The 19142-nt window shown below is 47.5% G+C and overlaps 1 protein-coding gene across 4 annotated transcripts in view; it reads left to right on the forward strand.

Moving 5' to 3' along the window:
• Positions 1–19142, forward strand: part of LOC128406026 (fragile X messenger ribonucleoprotein 1-like) — a 169876-nt gene that overhangs the window by 88686 nt on the left and 62048 nt on the right. For all 4 annotated transcript variants that reach the window (XM_053373080.1, XM_053373081.1, XM_053373083.1 and 1 more), the window contains 2 exons: positions 9676–9754; positions 10918–11027. In XM_053373080.1, coding sequence (XP_053229055.1) covers positions 9676–9754; positions 10918–11027 — 189 coding nt within the window. The remainder of the gene's footprint in view (positions 1–9675; positions 9755–10917; positions 11028–19142) is intronic.

Genomic DNA, 19142 nt, shown 5'->3' on the forward strand with positions numbered 1-19142 from the left:
TGATTTCAGAACCACTGGCAGTCATCTTTGAGAATTCCTGGAAAACAGGCGAAGTCCCGGCAGACTGGAGGAGGGCAAATGTTGTCCCTATTTTCAAAAAGGGGAAAAGAGAGGACCCAAATAATTACCGCCCAGTCAGTCTGACATCAATACCAGGGAAGATTCTGGAGCAGATCATTAAGCAAACAGTCTGTGAGCACCTAGAAAGGAATGCTGTGATCACCAATAGTCAGCATGGATTTCTGAAAAATAAGTCATGTCAGACTAACCTGATCTCGTTTTTTGACAGAATTACAAGCCTGGTAGATGAAGGGAATGCAGTGGATGTAGCCTACCTTGATTTCAGCAAGGCATTTGACAAGGTGCCCCATGATATTCTTGTAAAGAAGCTGGTAAAATGTGATCTTGACTATGCTACCACTCAGTGGATTTGTAACTGGCTGACTGACCGAACCCAAAGGGTGCTCATCAATGGTTCCTCTTCATCCTGGAGAAGAGTGACTAGTGGGGTGCCACAGGGTTCTGTCTTGGGCCCGGTCTTATTCAACATCTTTATCAACGACTTGGATGATGGACTCAAGGGCATCCTGATCAAATTTGCAGATGACACCAAACTGGGAGGGGTGGCTAACACCCCAGAGGACAGGATCACACTTCAAAACGACCTTGACAGATTAGAGAACTGGGCCAAAACAAACAAGATGAATTTTAACAGGGAGAAATGTAAAGTATTGCACTTGGGCAAAAAAAATGAGAGGCACAAATACAAGATGGGTGACACCTGGCTTGAGAGCACTACATGTGAAAAGGATCTAGGAGTCTTGGTTGACCACAAACTTGACATGAGCCAACAGTGTGACGCGGCAGCTAAAAAAGCCAATGCAATTCTGGGCTGCATCAATAGGAGTATAGCATCTAGATCAAGGGAAGTAATAGTGCCACTGTATTCTGCTCTGGTCAGACCTCACCTGGAGTACTGTGTCCAGTTCTGGGCACCACAGTTCAAGAAGGACACTGACAAACTGGAACGTGTCCAGAGGAGGGCAACCAAAATGGTCAAAGGCCTGGAAACGATGCCTTATGAGGAACGGCTAAGGGAGCTGGGCATGTTTAGCCTGGAGAAGAGGAGGTTAAGGGGTGATATGATAGCCATGTTCAAATATATAAAAGGATGTCACATAGAGGAGGGAGAAAGGTTGTTTTCTGCTGCTCCAGAGAAGCGGACACGGAGCAATGGATCCAAACTACAAGAAAGAAGATTCCACCTAAACATTAGGAAGAACTTCCTGACAGTAAGAGCTGTTCGACAGTGGAATTTGCTGCCAAGGAGTGTGGTGGAGTCTCCTTCTTTGGAGGTCTTTAAGCAGAGGCTTGACAACCATATGTCAGGAGTGCTCTGATGGTGTTTCCTGCTTGGCAGGGGGTTGGACTCGATGGCCCTTGTGGTCTCTTCCAACTCTATGATTCTATGATTCTATGATTCTATGAAAAGATAAGTTTGCTATGTCTAAGATTCCTCTTTCCAGTGCTCTTGGCTCTTCTCCAGGTTCCGCTTTTTTCTGTAAGTCTTCTCCGAGATCTTTCAAAAATCTATCTTTGTCGTCAGATGATCTTATTTTTATCTTTCTCCCTTTGTATTTAAAAGACAGGCCTTGAGGGAATTCCCACCTAAAAATGATTCTGTTACTTCTCAGGAAAGCGACCAGGTCTCCGTAGTTAAACCTGAGATCCAAAAGATGTTTCGGAATGTCCTTAAATATCTCCACACTTGACTGATGAATTTCCAAGGTCTTTCGGAAATGCAGATTCAAGATTTTGTCTCTCTCCTCTTTTGTTCGAAGGGTAATGAGGCAGTCTCTCACCTTGTTCTTCTTTCCTCCTCTTCCAAGCCTGAATGCACTCACGATCTTAAATTCTTCCTTCCCAAAGTCTAATTGCCAGAAGTCTGCAAATTCCTTCGTAAGAAAGTCAGTCAAGTTATCTTTCTCAAGTTCAGGTACAGCCCTGATCCTCAAATTCGTTTGTTTCTCCTTCAATTCAATCATAGAAAACATCAACCTGTAGTCGTCAAGTTGCCTGTGTATCGGTGGTATCCTCTCTTCAGTGGCAGTTGCTATTTCCTTTGCTTCTTCAGCTGTCTTTCGAGTCTGAGTAGATTCCTGAAGCAATTTCTCAATAGTCTCTGTATTGGTATTCAACTTCTGTCCCAAGTTATTTATGCTTGTAGTGTTTTGGTCAATTTTAACTGATGCTTCAGCTACTTGTTTATTTGTTTCAGCTACCTGTTTGTTTGTTTGTTTGTTTGTTTGTTTGTTTCAGCTACTTGTTTGGTTAAATTTTCCAAAGATTCATTAATTCTCCCTAGTGCCAGAGCTAAAACATCCTCAGACGACATTCCTTTTGACTTCACTTGTACAGGTGCGGCCCCTGATGGTCCAGGTGTTCCAGAAGAGCCAGATGCTGATGCTCTTCTCTGTAGCCCAATATCTGTACGAAAAGATTTCCCAGACCTCATTGTTTTCTCTTGAAGCAGCTCTGACTTTTCTTTTCCATCTGCCATAACACTCTAGATTAGGTCCAAGGTCAGTCCCACAGCTAGGATTTGTTATGAAGTGGAAAATTCACCTAGCCCAGTTGTTTTTGTAACAATATCCAACTTCCTCTAAGGGTGCACAGTAACAGTCAACCTTGTAACTTTTAAAAAATAACCTTTTTAAGTCCCCCAATTCACCAAAAAACGACAGTTTCAATTCCAGTTACTTTAAAGTTACTTTAAAACCAGGAGAAGTCAGCCAGAAACACTGTATCTCTTTTGCAAAGTTAGCTGTCAAAAGCACTCTATTTACCAATAGTGCCTTTCACAGTACGGCATTCTCATTGTCTAAAGGCAGTCCGTTCCCAGGGTCTAAGCGGTGGATTTTAGCTTCCTTTCCTCTCTTTTTTGCAGGAAAATACAGTTCAAGCCTTTTCCCCTCCTCTCTTGCAATCTGGAGGGGAAATCTCCTGTTTGACGTTAGGATTTGAGTCCTTTTAAAGACGTCTTTCAAAGTTTTAGCTTACAGTCTCTTTGCTTTGATCTATATACAAGAAACGGAAGGCGGACTTCCTGTTTATACCTCCCCGTTTCGGTGCCGAATTAGCTCTTTTCGTTCGTTTAAATCCAATTTTTTCCTACTCACGGGTAGTTGCTTTTTGTAGCCAAATTGTCCCAGGAAAAAATCAGCGCTCTCAGATAACGGCTGTGAGGCTTCGCTCCGCAGAAGAAGCAGTCCACTCACAGCACCGCGCCACTCACCCCGCTTCGCTCCGGAGCCAAAAAAAAAGGGTTCCTTCGCAGATTTGGGGGGCGCTGTAGGTGCCCGCTGAGTCCCATGTTCACAGGCTTCACCCGCCTGTGATTTTTAGAGGGGTCCCCGCTTCGCCGCAGCGGTCAGACCCGATCCCGCGGAGCTGGTCCCTCAGAGACAGAGGGAATCCGCCATTACCGATGGCGCTAACCCGGAAGTCCCTTCTAGATTATATACTGACTCTGCTTACAACTGAAGCAGACTCTCACTGACATCTTACAGAGAGCACAAAGTGAAACTGGCTGCCAATTCACATGTCAGAGTGACTCAACAATTAGCAGTTAGGCCTGAATAACTTTAGTAGGCCCAAATGATTGTGCAGTCCCAGCACTTCCCAGTCTGCTTTGCTGCTTCTGCTCTCATGTGTCTTTGTCACATGACACAGCATGCCACTTCAAAATATAATCTGAGATCTGGGACTGCAAATCCCCCTCTCTCCTTAACCTCTGTTAACAATTTGAATTTTATGCATGGTTTTTTTCCTTGCCAAATAAATTGGTTGTTGTTGTTGTTTAGTCGTTTAGTCGTGTCCGACTCTTCGTGACCCCATGGACCAGAGCACGCCAGGCACCTCTGTCCTCCACTACCTCCCGCAGTTTGGTCAAACTCATGCTGGTAACCTCGAAAACACTATCCAACCATCTCGTCCTCTGTCGCCCCCTTCTCCTTGTGCCCTCCATCTTTCCCAGCATCAGTGTCTTCTCCAGGGAGTCTTCTCTTCTCATGAGGTGGCCAAAGTACTGGAGCCTCAGCTTCACGATCTGTCCTTCCAGTGCGCACTCAGGGCTGATTTCCTTAAGAATGGATGTGTTTGATCTTCTTGCAGTCCATGGGACTCTCAAGAGTCTCCTCCAGCACCATAATTCAAAAGCATCAATTCTTCGGCGATCAGCTTTCTTTATGGTCCAGCTCTCACTTCCATACATCACTACTGGGAAAACCATGGCTTTAAGTATACGGAACTTTGTTGGCAAGGTGACGTCTCTACTTCTCAAGATGCTGTCTAGCAAATAAATTTAGCAAGGTCTTTTTGCCTGTCCTTAAAACATTTTATCTCACTGATTAAATGTTTCTCTTCCGTCTCGGAGTTCCCGGATTTTAGTTTGTGCGAACACGTCGTCTCTAGTAAGCCCGGCCAGTTCTCGCTTCCCCACCAAGGTTCCCCCCCACACCCATCGGTCCTCGGGGATCACGTGTCGTATCTCCGGCGGCCCCTCTCCTTCCAAGTACTCCGGCTTCCTGGAGAGAGCATCTGCTCTTACGTTTTCCTCTCCTGTCACGTATCGGATTTCGAAGGAAAACTTGGAGAACTCCTGTGCCCATCGAATCTGTCTCTGGTTGAGTACTCGTGCGGTCCTCCAGTATTCCAAGTTCTTGTGATCTGTACAAACCTGGATCTTGTGTTGCACCCCTATTAGTAGATGGTGCCATCGACGAAACGCCGCATAGATCGCAAGCAGTTCGCGGTCATACACAGTATAGTTTTGCTCCGACTTGCTCAGCTTTCTCAAGAAAAAGGCACACGGTTTCCATTCCTGCTTGCTCCTCCCGGGCTGCAAAAGGACCGCCCCAATGGCTCTGTCGGACGCGTCGGTCTCTAGCCTCATGGGTTTCTCCAGATCTACATGCAGGAGCTGCTCTTCCGATGCGAACGCCTTCTTCAGTCTTTCAAAGGATTGCTGGGCCCCCTCTGTCCAGACGAACTTCCTTTTGCTACTGAGACAATCTGTGATGGGCGCTGTCAAGTGGGCGAAGTTCTTGATGAACTTCCTGTAGAAGTTGCTGAACCCTAGGAATCTCTGCACGTCCTTCCGGGTTTTGGGAGCCTTCCACTCCAGCAATGCCTGCACCTTGCTTGGGTCCATCGCTAGGCCTTTGTCTGACAACTTGTACCCCAGAAACTCGACTTCTCTGGCGTGAAACTGACATTTTTCCAGCTTGACCCACAACTGGTGCTTCTGCAGTCGTTTTAGCACTTCCCTGACGTCTCTGACATGTTGCTCCTCATTGTCCAAATAGATTAAGACGTCGTCCAAGAAGGCTACGCAGTTCTTGTACAGCAGAGACCCCAACACGTGGTGCATGAAAGCTTGAAAACAGGCGGAGCCCGACTGTAATCCAAAAGGCATAACTAAGTACTCAAATTCCCCTAGGGGTGTGAACATGGTGGTCTTCCATTTATCCCCCTCCCTCATCCTGATCAAGTTGTATGCTCCCCTGAGGTCCAGCTTGGTAAAGATTTTTCCTTTCCTCACTCTCGTCAAAATGTCGATCCTGGGCATTGGGAAGGTCACGGGTTCCGACACCAAATTGACGGCCCTATAGTCCACAACGAGCCTGGGTTTATTAGTGTCCTTTTTGTCCACAAAGAACACCGGACTTCCTCCCACCGCTTTTGATTCTCATATGAAGCCTCTTTTCAGGTTCTTGTCAATAAATTCCCGCAACTCCTTCATCTCCCTGTCCGACATGGCATACAGTTTACCCACCGGCAGCTGCGCCCCCGGGAGCAAGTTGATTTGGCAATCAAAGGGCCTATGGGGGGGGGTAGTCTATCCGCCTCCTTCTCGCTGAAGATCTCCTGCAGGTCAGCATATTGTGGTGGCACCTCCCCTTTCCGCTCCACAGCTATCCCAGCCACCCTGGCCACGGTCATCCTTGGGGTTTCCCCCCCTAGACAGTGTTCCAAGCAGTAAGCGGAGCCAAAGGTGACTGTCCTCTGATGCCATGCCACCACTGGATCATGTCGTGCTAGCCAGCTCATCCCTAATACTATTGGGGGCCCTGCCAGTGAGGCGACGTGAAAGGCGATGGTCTCCGAGTGCCTGGAAACCCTCATTCTCATTGGTGGGGTCTGGTGTGTCACTTCCCCTCCTAGAAGCTCCCTGCCATCGATGGTGGTTACTTGCAAGGGGAAATCCAAGGGCAGCAGGTGGAGCTGGTGCTCTAGTGCAAAGTCTTTGCTGAAGAAATTGCAGGAACTGCCTGAATCCAACAGCCCTTTCACCTTGACTGGGTGCCCATTCGGGAGTTCTAGCACCACTTCTATGGCTATAGCTGCCCTGGGGGGGTCTGGTTGGGGCATTTCTACTGGTTGCTGGCCTGGCTGCTGTGCCCGCTGAGTGGCAGCCAAGCGTTCGCGTTTCCCTGTTCCTGCCCCTTTTCCACCTCCTCCTCACCCCCTGCAGCTCCCACCATTCCTTGCCAGGCCTTTCTTTGAGGGCAGACTCTGGCAAAATGTCCTGGCCGCTGGCAGAGGAAACACTTCTTGGTGGTTTTCCAATCCTTTCCCTCCTTCTTGCGACCTTCGCTGGAATTTGAAACCTCCCCCGCGCGCGCCCCATCTATTTCCATTGGCTCCGCCAGCGGGGAAGGCTGCCTTGGTATTTCAGGAATGCGGTAGTTATGGTAACGTTGCTCTCTCCCTTCCCGCTTCTCCTGGGCCCGCGCTTCCTGCCTTACACCAATCGCAAGCACAGCCTTGGTCAGCTGATCCATCGACTGCGGGCGGGGTGCGCAGGAAAGCTCATCCTTCACCGTTGGGGACAACCCCTCCTCGAACAACATTTGAATGGGTTCAGAGTCCAGTTCCCACCCGAGCCGGTGAACTAACATGGCAAAGCGTGACCAGTAGTCTCTAACTGACTGGTGCCCCTGTTTACAGTTCATCAGTTCCCGCCGAGTCACACTTTGCTGTACATCACTGGAGTACATTGAATCCATTGCCTGAAAGAATTTCCTCAGGTCCTTCAAGGCGGCATTCTGCGTCGCCATTAAGGGCCTGATCCATTCTCTGGCCCCATCCTGCAGATGTCCGACAATATAGGCAACCCTCTCCCCATCGTCTGCAAAATCATTCTGCTGCAGTTCCAACGCGTACTCTATTTCCGTTCGGAACGCACTATAGTCCTGGGGCTTCCCTCCAAATTTGTGTACCAGTCCCGGTACCTTCCTTGCTATGGGGGTGGGTCTGACCTGTGCATCTTGAGCCCGCCTTTCGTCCAGCCGCGCCGTCAGAAGAGCCACATGCTGTTCCAAATCTCGGTTCCTCTCCACCAGATTTTGTACTCTAGCTGCTCCCTCCGTGGTGCCCACTTCTCCGGTTTTGCTCATGATGCTGTCTGCCTGCTGCTGTGTACAAGCAACGTCAGGGACTGACGGATTGCTGTAATGAGTATGGGGTTGCTCGTGCGTAAACTGCCGCCTCTCCAGGCCAAATTGCCTTGTTAAACCTTTCTGTCTGGACAGCCCTTCTCTTCGTGGCTGCCTCAGTCGCTAACAGAATCCGTCAGTGGGCGTTTCTTAAACCTTTTCCAACATAAAAGTTGTTTGACGCCCAGTCTCCTCCTACTCTCCCTGCGCGGAAGTCTTCTGTGCAGGGAGGGCGTGGGTAGCGGAGGACCTGTGCTCTCCCCGCTGGTGTCCAGTGAAGAGTCCTGGAGCCCTCTCGCCGATTCCCCCATCTGCCCCCCTTTATCCCTGGCGTTGCGCTGATTTGCTTCCCCCTCTGCTGAGCTGCCTCTCTCCCTGCTGGGCCCTTCTCCAGCATCATTTGAGAGCCTTCCCTCCGCCTCTAGCTCCAATGTCAGTTCCCTGACAGTATTTAATAGTGATATTGGCCTATAATTTTTGATATTTTCCAAGTCTGATCCCTGCTTATGTATAAACGTTATTAAGGCCTCCTTCCATGAACATGGATTTTTTTCTTTCCTCAAATATATTGTTCATAACCCTTTTCAATTTTGGGAGAATTACCTCCTCTAATATTTTGTAGTAATTTATTGTAATCCCATTTGGGCCTGGTGATTTGCCAATCTTCATTTTCCTTATAACTTGGGCAATTTCCTCTGCTTCTATACTAGAATTTAAATAATCATATTCTTCTTTTTCAATTACTGGTAATTGTTTTTTTAACAAATATTCCTTTATTTTGTTATCGTCTTTTTGTTCCAATTCAATCAATTTTTTAATAAAATTTTTGCTTTAATTTTTTCGGGGTCATTTCTTCACCTTGGTCTGAGATTTTATTTATAATTCTTTTTGTATGTTTCTCCTTTGTCAACCAGGCCAGCATCTTGCTGGGCTTATTAGCTGATTGGAAATACCTTTGTCTCATCCATTTAATTTTATTTTCCACCTCCTTATTTAATAAATTAAATATATGAGATTGTAGTATCTTTATAATTTGAATTATTTCCCCGTTTTGGGGTTTTTTAATCAATTCTTTTTCATTATTTCTTATCTGTCTGGTTATTTCTTGAATATTTTTGTCTTTTTTATTTTTTATCCTAGACATTTGTTGTATCCCAAAGCCCCTCATGTAAGCTTTACTTGCATCCCAAATTACATTCATGTCTGCATTTTGTTTTTCGATTATTTCAAAGAATTCTGCCAACGTTTCTTTTGCTCTTGCCACTAATTGTTCATCTCTCCATATCTCATCATTCAGCCTCCATCTTCCCCTTGTTTGTTTTTTAGTTTTCATATGAATTATTACCGGATTATGGTCTGAGATTGTTCTGCTCAGGATTTCTGCCTTTTCCAAATTAAGAGTCAACCCTTTCGAAATCCAAATTGTGTCTATCCTCCCCCCCCCCCGATATTTTAGCTTCAGAGAAATGTGTAATATCCTTCTCATTGGGATGCTTCGTTTTCCAAGTATCATATAGGTTAAAATTTTCTATCATTTTAATTGTATTTCCTATACCAGTGGTTTGCAACCAGTGACCAAGGCACCCTGGGGTGCCTTGAATGATGGTCAGGGGTGCCGTGGGCAATACTGGCCTCTGCCCTTCTTTCCTTCCCTCCCTCCTCTGATGACCTCTCACGTCTCTGCCTCCCAAAGGCTTGCACAGCTGTTTGTTGCAGCAGCCCTGGCTACAAGTTCAGCAGGTGAAGAGTGTCTCTGGGGCTGGCCAGGGGTTGCTGGTTGCCAGGAGCTGAAGTGGCCTCTAAGTAAGCAAGCAAGAGGGAGAAGGAGCTCAGCCAGCCAGCCAGTCCGTCATTCCTTGCTGTTGGAAATGGATAGACAAGTCCCAGGCCCCTGTGAGGCAGTGTGAGGAGGCACCTCTCTCTGGAGTGGGGGCAACTCAGAGACCAGAGGCGGCAGCAGCAGCTGCCTGGAGGACTCGCAAGGAGAGGGGAGAGGGAAGGAGGCTGAGGGAACACTCCACAAGGGAGGGTGTTCAAAAAAGGGTGAGAGGCTGCCAGCTGTGCAGGCAAGGGTTGACATAAGTGGGCTCCTGAGCCCCATAGGGGTGCCGCAGAAAGAATGTAGTTTGTCAAGGGACCGGTGGACTCAAAAAGGTTGAAAATCTCTTTCCTATAGGATCAAGATGCAGTGAAGAAGGCAAGAAGTTATCTTGAATTTGCTGAAGATATCATCCAAGTCCCCAGAAACCTAGTAGGTATGTCAATTTGGGCTGTGATTTCAAAGTCAAATCAGTGATTTGTTTTCTTAGAACGATCAGAGAACTATTTGAAAGCATGACTATTTTATTATTTAAGTTTCAGTTGTGATACATGTGTTAAGGTTTCAGATAAAATCCTAACAATGTGAACTATTTAAAGTCCATGCTTATCATCTTAGAACCAAATGGTGACCATTTATCAAACAGATTTACGTTAAAATATGCCTTTTAATATAAAAACTGTGAGGGAATTCACTTGGCTTCTGGATTAGACATTATGAATGACATAGGAAGCAATACATTTTATGTTCTTCTGCTACCAAAGCTCTGCAGTGTGTTCAATTCTTGAAATATAAATACTTGACTTTGCTAACTAAAGAGCATAATATTTACTTTACATCTTATTGAGAGATTCTATATTGTCCACTGAATAAATCCTTGCTTATCCAATGTTGTGCGCATTAAAATCTGGAAGACTTGCCTTTGTTTAATTGAAGTAAGTGTTAACATGTATTGCAGTTTGTCTCCAGTTATGTAATTAATTTATTAAAATATTCATGCACTGCTATATCCTGAAAGCCAAGCAGTTTTCAGCATACCTATATATAATAAAAGCACATTAAAAATTTGAGGCCATCAGTTACTGTTATGGAAAGATGTATTCTTAATTACCTTCTTGTACAGAGTCAAACAGAGATCTGCCTCTTGTATTTAACCAGAAGTTTTAGGTAGTGCTCCTAGGTTGTATGAAGACTCCAGCTATAGTAACTGAGTAGCATGCTTGCTTGTTCAGGGATATGTGATTGAAATTACTGTTATTAAAATGGTCCTTTTTTCTTGATGTAAATCATGATCTTAAATATATTGCCTGATTTGAATTAAGACGAATAGACATTGCTGTAAAGAAGCATAAGTATGATGATTAGTGAAGCGCTGTGTGTGTGCGTGTGCGTGCGTGCGTGTGCGTGATTATCAATCACAGGCAAGCTTCTAAGTGCCCTCAACCAAATTCACTTACAAGCCCCCTGGAAGGGTGTGCAAAGCTACTGCATCAACACATGGCTGAAACTTTCAAATGGTTGATGAAAGATGTTCTGTGCTGATACTTTTACTAACCTGATCAAACCCCTAAATTCTAGATGTTCTGTATGTCTTAATAGGAAAAGTTATAGGGAAAAACGGAAAACTCATTCAAGAGATCGTGGATAAATCAGGTGTTGTAAGAGTCAGAATTGAGGCTGAGAATGATAAAAATCTTCCAGAAGAAGAGGTATGTGAAATAAACAGGACTTGGTTTATATGCTGTTTTAGTTTCAACAAGGAAGCACTGTGCATTTCTGTTATAAAACCTCTACTTACTGGTTCTAAGTACTTGTCATGAGTTTTAGTGTAACGCTGGCCAATTACATGCATACAAGTTACAAGAAAAGAGATTTTGACTAAACATTTGAAAGAACTTTTGGAAGTTAAGAGCTGTTTGACAGTGGAATGGAGTCCTTTAAAAGGTGGTTTTAAAGCAGAGGTTGGAAGGCCATCTTTCATTTATGATCTAGTTGAGATTCCTGCCTTGCAGGGGGTTGGACTAGATGACCCTCAGGGTCTCTTCCAACTTTACAATTCTGTGATTCCATGGCTACTGAATTTATTTGGTACAGTGGTACCTCGGGTTAAGAACTTAATTCGTTCTGGAGGTCTGTTTTTAACCTGAAACTGTTCTTAACCTGAGGTACCACTTTAGCTAATGGGGCCTCCTGCTGCCGCTGTGCCGCCGCTGCATGATTTCTGTTCTCATCCTCAAGCAAAGTTCTTAACCCGAGGTAATATTTCTGGGTTAGCGGAGTCTGTAACCCGAAGCGTATGTAACCCGAGGTACCACTGTACTATCAACTACATGTATAACTGAGCACTTATGGGCCTATTTTTGGATCAGTCCTACACAACGTGTAACCCACCATGACTGCTTGTGTGAAGCTTGTTTGACAAGCACCAGGAGCTCAGTCATCTGGTTGTAGTTTGGGTAGGGTTGCAGGGGTTAGCTAAGTGTATCACAACTAGGTTCAGACTTCACTGAATTGAATATGGCTCACCATTTACATTGGTAGCATGGGTGCAATCCAGAATCTCATGGTTGCCTTGTGTTTCAATTAAAAGGAAATTCACAGTTCAAGTAAAAGTAATTGTGTAGTGATAATTTCTCTAAACCCCCTTTTTTTCTTTAGATTTCCTTTATCGTTATTTTTGTTTTACAGTTCTTTCTTTGTCCACACGTGTTTCCCCCCACAAAAAAACGCTTTCCCTTACTCTTTACGTTTGGTTGTTCTGCTTATTTACCACCCTTCTTTTAAATAATTTTATTAAATTTTATTAAATAATAAATTATTATTATTATTAGCCGCCCAGAGTGGCTGGGGAAACTCAGCCAGATGGGCGGGGTATAAATAATAAATTATTAAATTATTATTATTATTCTTTTATTCCTTAGTTGTTTACTTAATCAATAAATTTTCCAGAGCCGGTGTCATTGCCACGGTGCCAATGTCCATTCCTGCCTTCAGATGCAGTGGCCCTCTTTCAGTGAGATCCTTTTCTTAGCCTAGTGGCCACCGCCATTTTTCTGGGGTTACAACTGTATTTATTTGTTTTGTTTTGGTGTGTGTGTTACTTATGTGACTCGTGGTGTGGCATTTGCATTCTCCTGTCCTGATTTAAAAACGACTTGGCCACCTCCTCCAGGTTCGCTGTTTTTAGACCATCGTTCCTATTCCATCCCTGCCTGAGTATGGCAAACAGAGTGAGTGGTTTGACATAAGGCTTTTGCCTTTCTTTTCTCCTGGTCCACGGAGTGGCATGTTAAAACTTTTGGAACCGTCTGAACCTTTGAAGTGCTTTCGCCTGTTGCACAGCTTAGCAGAGTACCGCAGCGATTGTTGAGCGACTCTTGAGATTGCCCAGCTGCACGACTAGTAGGAACAAAAACTGCTGACCTAGTAACTTGGTTCTTCTTGTTTTATTATTTACAGCAACAAACATACAAGCTATTCACAAGTTACTATTTACAACACGACTTCTTAACTCTCAGCAACTCCTCAGCACTAACCACGCCACACTAACACTCTCCAACACACACCAGTGTTATAGGTCATGCTTATATAAGGAACTCAGCTGCCTGGAAATCATGGATTCCAACATGGCAAACTGAGTTGAGTGTTTATTTGGTGAAAATCAGAGGCTGTTTGTGTATTTGTGTGTCTGTCTTTGCTGTTTTAATGGCCGCCATGGAGGACACTTGTGGCTTAAGCAGCCCACCTACAAAAAAGCAAAGCAAAAACTGAAGCACTTAGTGTCCTCTAAGGCCAGGGGACGTGCTAAGACTGCTCCCCCAGGCCTTCCAAGGAAGCGTCTTTCTTCCATAATTTTACGTCAGTCCCAGGCTCACAATACAGCCTCTAAAGTGCTTCCATTCAGTTGAATACTAAGACTATACCGACACCTGCTGGTGAGGCACAGATTGATGCTTTATCTGATTCTGAGCCAGCCAGAATTCTTAGGTTTTTCTGAGGAACAGGAACAAGAGTGTCTTGATCCCTCTCCAGTCACTCACGGTGCTCCATCCCCCATTTCTCAAACCTTTCCAGCCCCATTAATTGAGCAGTTGAAGGAAGCCCTTATATGGGGGGCTGCTAGGGGCGCCTTGGAAGATGGCCGACAATACCATCTCTCCGGCTCACACGAGGTAATTAAGAGGCTGATGATGGGAGTAAATTAGCCTCCTGAATTCTTCCCAGGGGATGGGAAGATGCTGCCTCGTCCGCAGTTGCCAATAAATCACCCCCGAGTTCGAAATAAGGAGGGGGTGGGGGCACTGGACGGAAAGCCCTGGAGTGAGTTTCTGGATCTCCCGGACGCTACTTCTGAGTGCGACCCTAGTTGCATTGCTTAAGATAAAATAATTGGAGAAAAGTAAATGCACATGTTTCGAGCGAAGGAAAGGGTGTTCTAACTGCTAATTAAATCTACCACTGAGAAGTCAAGAGTGATGGGATGGATTGAACAGAGGACTACATCAAAGAATCACAGCTATGTTGATATGTTGAAACGGAACGGAAAGGGGGGGAAACTTTTTTCTTTTTTAATATGATTTAACAACCCCTCCCCTAGAAGAACCGTCACATGATTGATAGCAAGTGAGATTGGAATATAAACTGTGTGGAAATAAAAATATTAACTAAAGGCTTTGTTTTGCAGAAGATCTGGAAAGGAAACGAAAGGCTTTTGGGTGACGTAGTTACTAATCGGGATCCGCCATTATGAGACAGACTTTGTTGTGAGATTTACAGTCAAAGGGGGAGGCGAGCCACTGTTCTGATATCATGTTTGGACTGTACGTCTGATTTTGCAAAAACTCCCCTGGAAAGGCTGATTTATGGAGCAACTGGTCTGGGAAAATTAATGAGCAGACGCTTAGACTTTATTTCATCGGAACTGTTGAAATGGCGCCTGCCGCTTGAATAGGACTTTTGGATCAGCGTGAAAGTCCACACAGAAACATAATAATGCTTGCTTCAACTCGCCTGTGGAAACAACTCAGAGGTTATTAAGAAGAAAAAAGATAACGACAAGAAGATTGGAAGATGGGACTTGTGAACATCAAAGCAGCAGAAATATGAGGTGATTGGACCCTGTCAGGGAACTGACATCGGAGCGAGAGGCGAAGGGGAGGCTCCCAGATGATGCTGGCGAAGGACCCAGCAACAGGGGGAGAAGCAGCTCAGTAGAGGGGGAAGGAAATCAGCGCAACACCAGGGATAAAGGGGGGCAGATGGGGGAATCGGAGAGAGGGCTCCAGGACTCTTCACTGGACATCAGTGAGGAGAGCACAGGTCCTCCGCTACCCACGCCCTCCCTGCGCAGAAGACTCCCGCGCAGTGAGAGGAGGAGGAGACTGGGAGTCAAACAGCTTTTATGTTGAAAGAGGTATAAGAAACGCCCACTGACGGATTCCGCTAGCGACTGAGGCAGCCACGTTGAGATGGGCTGTGCAGTCAGAACGGTTTAACAAGGCAATTTAGCCTGGAGAGGCGGCAGTTTACGCACGAGTAACTCATACCCATTACAGCAATCCGTCAGTCCCTGAAAGTTGCTCGTGCGCAGCAGCAGGCAGACAGCATCATGAGCAAAACAGGAGAAGCGAAAGCCACGGAAGGAGCAGCTGGAGTGCAAACTCTGGTGGAGAGGAACCGAGAGTTGGAACAGCATGTGGCCCTTCTGACGGCGTGGCTGGATGAAAGGCGGTCTCAAGATGCACAGGTCAGGCCCACCCCCATAGCAAGGAAGGTACCGGGACTGGTACACAAATTTGGAGGGAAGCCCCAGGACTATAGTGCGTTCCGAACGGAAATAGAGTACGCTTTGGAACTGCAGCACGATGATTTTGCAGACGATGGGGCGAGGGTTGCCTACATTGTGGGTCACCTGCAGGATGGGGCCAGAGAGTGGATCAGGCCCCTTATGGCGACGCAGAATGCGGCCATGCAGGACCTGAGGAAATTCTTCCAGGCAATGGACGCAATGTTTTCCAGTGATGTACAACAAAGTGTGACTAAACGAGAAATGATGAACTGTAAACAGGGAAACCAGTCAGTTAGAGACTACTGGTCACACTTTGCAATGATAGTTCACCGTCTAGGGTGACAGCTGGAAGCTGAACCCATACAAATGTTATTTGAGGAGGGGTTGTCCCCAACGGTCAAGGATGAGCTTTCCCGCGCACCCCGGCCGCAGTCCATGGATCAGCTGACCAAGGCTGTGCTTGCGATTGGCGTAAGGCAGGAAGCGCGGGCCCAGGAGAGGCAGGAAGGGAGAGAGCAGCGTTGCCATGACTACGGCATTCCTGAAATACCAAGGCAGCCTTCCCCGCTGGCGGAGCCAATGGAAATAGACGGGGCGCGTGCGCGGGAGGTTTCAAGTTCCAGCGAAGGTCGCAAGAAGGAGGGAAAGGATTGGAAAACCACCAAGAAGTGTTTCCTTTGCCAGCGGCCAGGGCATTTTGCCAGGGCCTGCCCTCAAAGAAAGGCCTGGCAAGGAATGGTGGGAGCCGCAGGGGGTGAGGAGGAGGTGGAAAAGGGGCAGGAACAGGGAAACGGGAACGCTTGGCTGCCACTCAGCGGGCACAGCAGCCAGGCCAGCAACCAGTAGAAGTGCCCCAACCAGACCCCCCTAAGGCGGCTATAGCCATCGAAGTGGTGCTAGAACTCCCGAATGGGCACCCAGTCAAGGTGAAGGGGATGCTGGATTCAGGCAGCTCCTGTAATTTCTTCAGCAAAGACTTTGCATTAGAGCACCAGCTCCACTTACTGCCTTTGGATTTCCCCTTGCAAGTAACCACCATTGATGGCAGGGAGCTTCTAGGAGGGGAAGTGACACACCAGACCCCACCAATGAGAATGAGGGTGTCCAGGCACTCGGAGACCATCGGCTTTCACGTCGCCTCACTAGCAGGGCCTCCAGTAATATTAGGGATGAGCTGGCTAGCACAACATGATCCAGTGGTGGCGTGGCATCAGAGGACAGTCACCTTTGGGTCAGCCTACTGCCTAGAACACTGTCTAGGAGGGGAAACGCCAAGGATGATCGTGGCCAGCGTGGCTGGGATGGCGGTGGAGCGGAAGGGGGAGGTGCCGCCGCAATATGCTGATCTGCGGGAGGTCTTCAGCGAGAAGGAGGCAGATAGACTACCACCCCATAGGCCCTTTGACTGTCAAATCAACTTGCTCCCAGGGGCGCAGCTGCCAGTGGGTAAGCTGTATGCCATGTCGGACAGGGAGATGAAGGAGTTGCGGGAGTTTATTGACAAGAACCTGAAAAGAGGCTTCATAAGAGAATCAAAGGCAGTGGGAGGCAGTCCGGTGTTCTTTGTGGACAAAAAAGACACAAATAAACCCAGGCTCGTTGTGGACTATAGGGCCGTCAATTTGGTGTCGGAGCCCGTGACCTTCCCAATGCCCAGGATCGACATTTTGACGAGAGTGAGGAAAGGAAAAATCTTTACCAAGCTGGACCTCAGGGGAGCATACAACTTGATCAGGATGAGGGAGGGGGATGAATGGAAGACCACCATGTTCACACCCCTAGGGGCATTTGAGTACTTAGTTATGCCTTTTGGATTACAGTCAGGCTCCGCCTGTTTTCAAGCTTTCATGCACCACGTGTTGGGGTCGCTGCTGTACAAGAACTGCGTAGCCTTCTTGGACGACGTCTTGATTTCTTCGGACAACGAGGAGCAACACGTCAGAGACGTCAGGGAAGTGTTACAATGATTGCAGAAGCACCAGCTGTGGGTCAAGCTAGAAAAATGTCAGTTTCACGCCAGAGAAGTCGAGTTTCTGGTGTACAAGTTATCTGACAAAGGCCTAGCAATGGACCCAAGCAAGGTGCAGGCAGTGCTGGAGTGGAAGGCCCCCAAAAGACGGAAGGACGTGCAAAGGTTCCTAGGGTTCAGCAACTTCTACAGGAAGTTCATCAAGAACTTCACCCACTTGACAGCACCCATCACGGATTGTCTCAGTAGCAAAAGGAAGTTTGTGTGGACAGAGGAAGCCCAGCAATCCTTTGAAAAACTGAAGAAGGTGTTCGCGTCGGTAGAGCAACTCCTACACTTAGATTTGGAGAAATCCATGAGGCTAGGGACCGACGCGTCCGACAGGGCCATAGGGGCGGTCCTCTTGCAGCCAGGGAGGAGCAAGCAGGAATGGAAACCGTGTGCCTTTTTCTCGAGGAAGCTGAGCAAGTCGGAGCAAAACTATACCGTGTATGACCGAGAACTGCTTGCGATCTACGCGGCCTTTCGTCGTTGGCGTCATCTACTGATAGGGGCGCAACACCAAATCCAGGTTTGCACAGATCACAAGAACTTAGAGTACTGGAGGACTGCACGAGTACTCAACCAGAGACAGATTCGATGGGCACAGAAGTTCTCCAAGTTTTCCTTCGAAATCCGATATGTCCCAGGAGAGGAAAACGTAAGAGCAGACGCTCTCTCCCGGAAGCCGGAGTACTTGGAAGGAGAGGGGCCGCCGGAGACACGACACGTGATCCCCGAGGACCGGTGTGTGTGTGGGGGAACCTTGGTGGGGAGACGAGAACTGGCCGGGCTTACCAGAAACGATGTGTTCGCACAAACTAAAATCCGGGAACTCCGAGAGGGAAGAGGGACCCAAGAAGGGTTTGAGGAGAAGGAAGGGGTGCTGTACTATAAAGGGGCTCTGTATGTACTGGGGGAGACCCTGAGGGGGAAGGTACTCAAACAACTCCACGACAACCCCACAGCTGGGCACTTTGGACAGCACAAAACCATGATGCTGGTCACCAGGCAGTTCTGGTGGCCCAGGGTGAGGGAGGATGTACGGGAATATGTACGGGGGTGCGACCGCTGCCAAAGGGCAAAGGGGGAGCGGCCTGCCCCCGCAGGATTACTAGAACCACACCGGGAAAACCCTGGGAGGTGGTGTCCATTGATTTTATGACCGATTTGCCCAAGTCCCGGGGAAAGACAGCGGTCATGGTAGTGGTCGACTTACTGACGAAAATGTGCCATTTTATAGCTTGCTCACATGCGGTGACAGCGGAGGAGACAGCCCGGTTGTTTGTTGAGCACGTTTTCCGGTTGCATGGCGCCCCCTTGAGGGTTATATCCAACCGCGGGAAACAATTTACTTCCCGGTTGTGGAGGAAGCTCATGAGCTTGCTGCAAGTCGAGGTGGGCTTCTCGACGGCGAGACACCCGGAGACCAACGGGCAAGCGGAAAGAGCGAACAGTATACTCCAGCAATACTTACGCTGCTACGTCAGCGAGAGGCAGAACGATTGGGTAGAGAAACTAGCGCTGGCTGAATTTGCATACAGTAACGCTGAACACGTGTCCACGGGAATGAGCCCATTCATGGCCAATCATGGGTGTCATCCCGGAGCCTTCCCGGGGAGTGGGGAGGAAAACTGGAGCGTACCCGCGGCGGAGCAGTTTGTGGAAGAAATGGAGGCCCTGCACCAGCAACTTAAGATGAACTTGGAGCGGGCCAAAGAAATTTACAAGAGGCAGGCAGACAAGCACCGCAGGGAAGGGGAGACCATATGGGTGGGGGACCGGGTGTGGTTGTCCACCCAAGGGTTACCCTTCAAAGGGGGGTGCAAGAAGTTGCAGCCCAGACGGCTGGGACCATTTGAGGTAACACAGCAGGTAAATCCCGTGGCATTTAAGTTCAAGTTGCCCGACAGCATGAAAATACACCCGGTGTTCCACCGGTCCCTACTCTCACCGCACAGAGAGGGGCGGGAATTACCGGGGCGAGAGGGAGAAGTCACCACACACCCGCAGGTAGAAGAAAGGGAA

The sequence above is a fragment of the Podarcis raffonei genome, chromosome W (genome assembly GCF_027172205.1).
Source record: "Podarcis raffonei isolate rPodRaf1 chromosome W, rPodRaf1.pri, whole genome shotgun sequence".
Classification (NCBI taxonomy): Eukaryota; Metazoa; Chordata; class Lepidosauria; order Squamata; family Lacertidae; genus Podarcis; species Podarcis raffonei.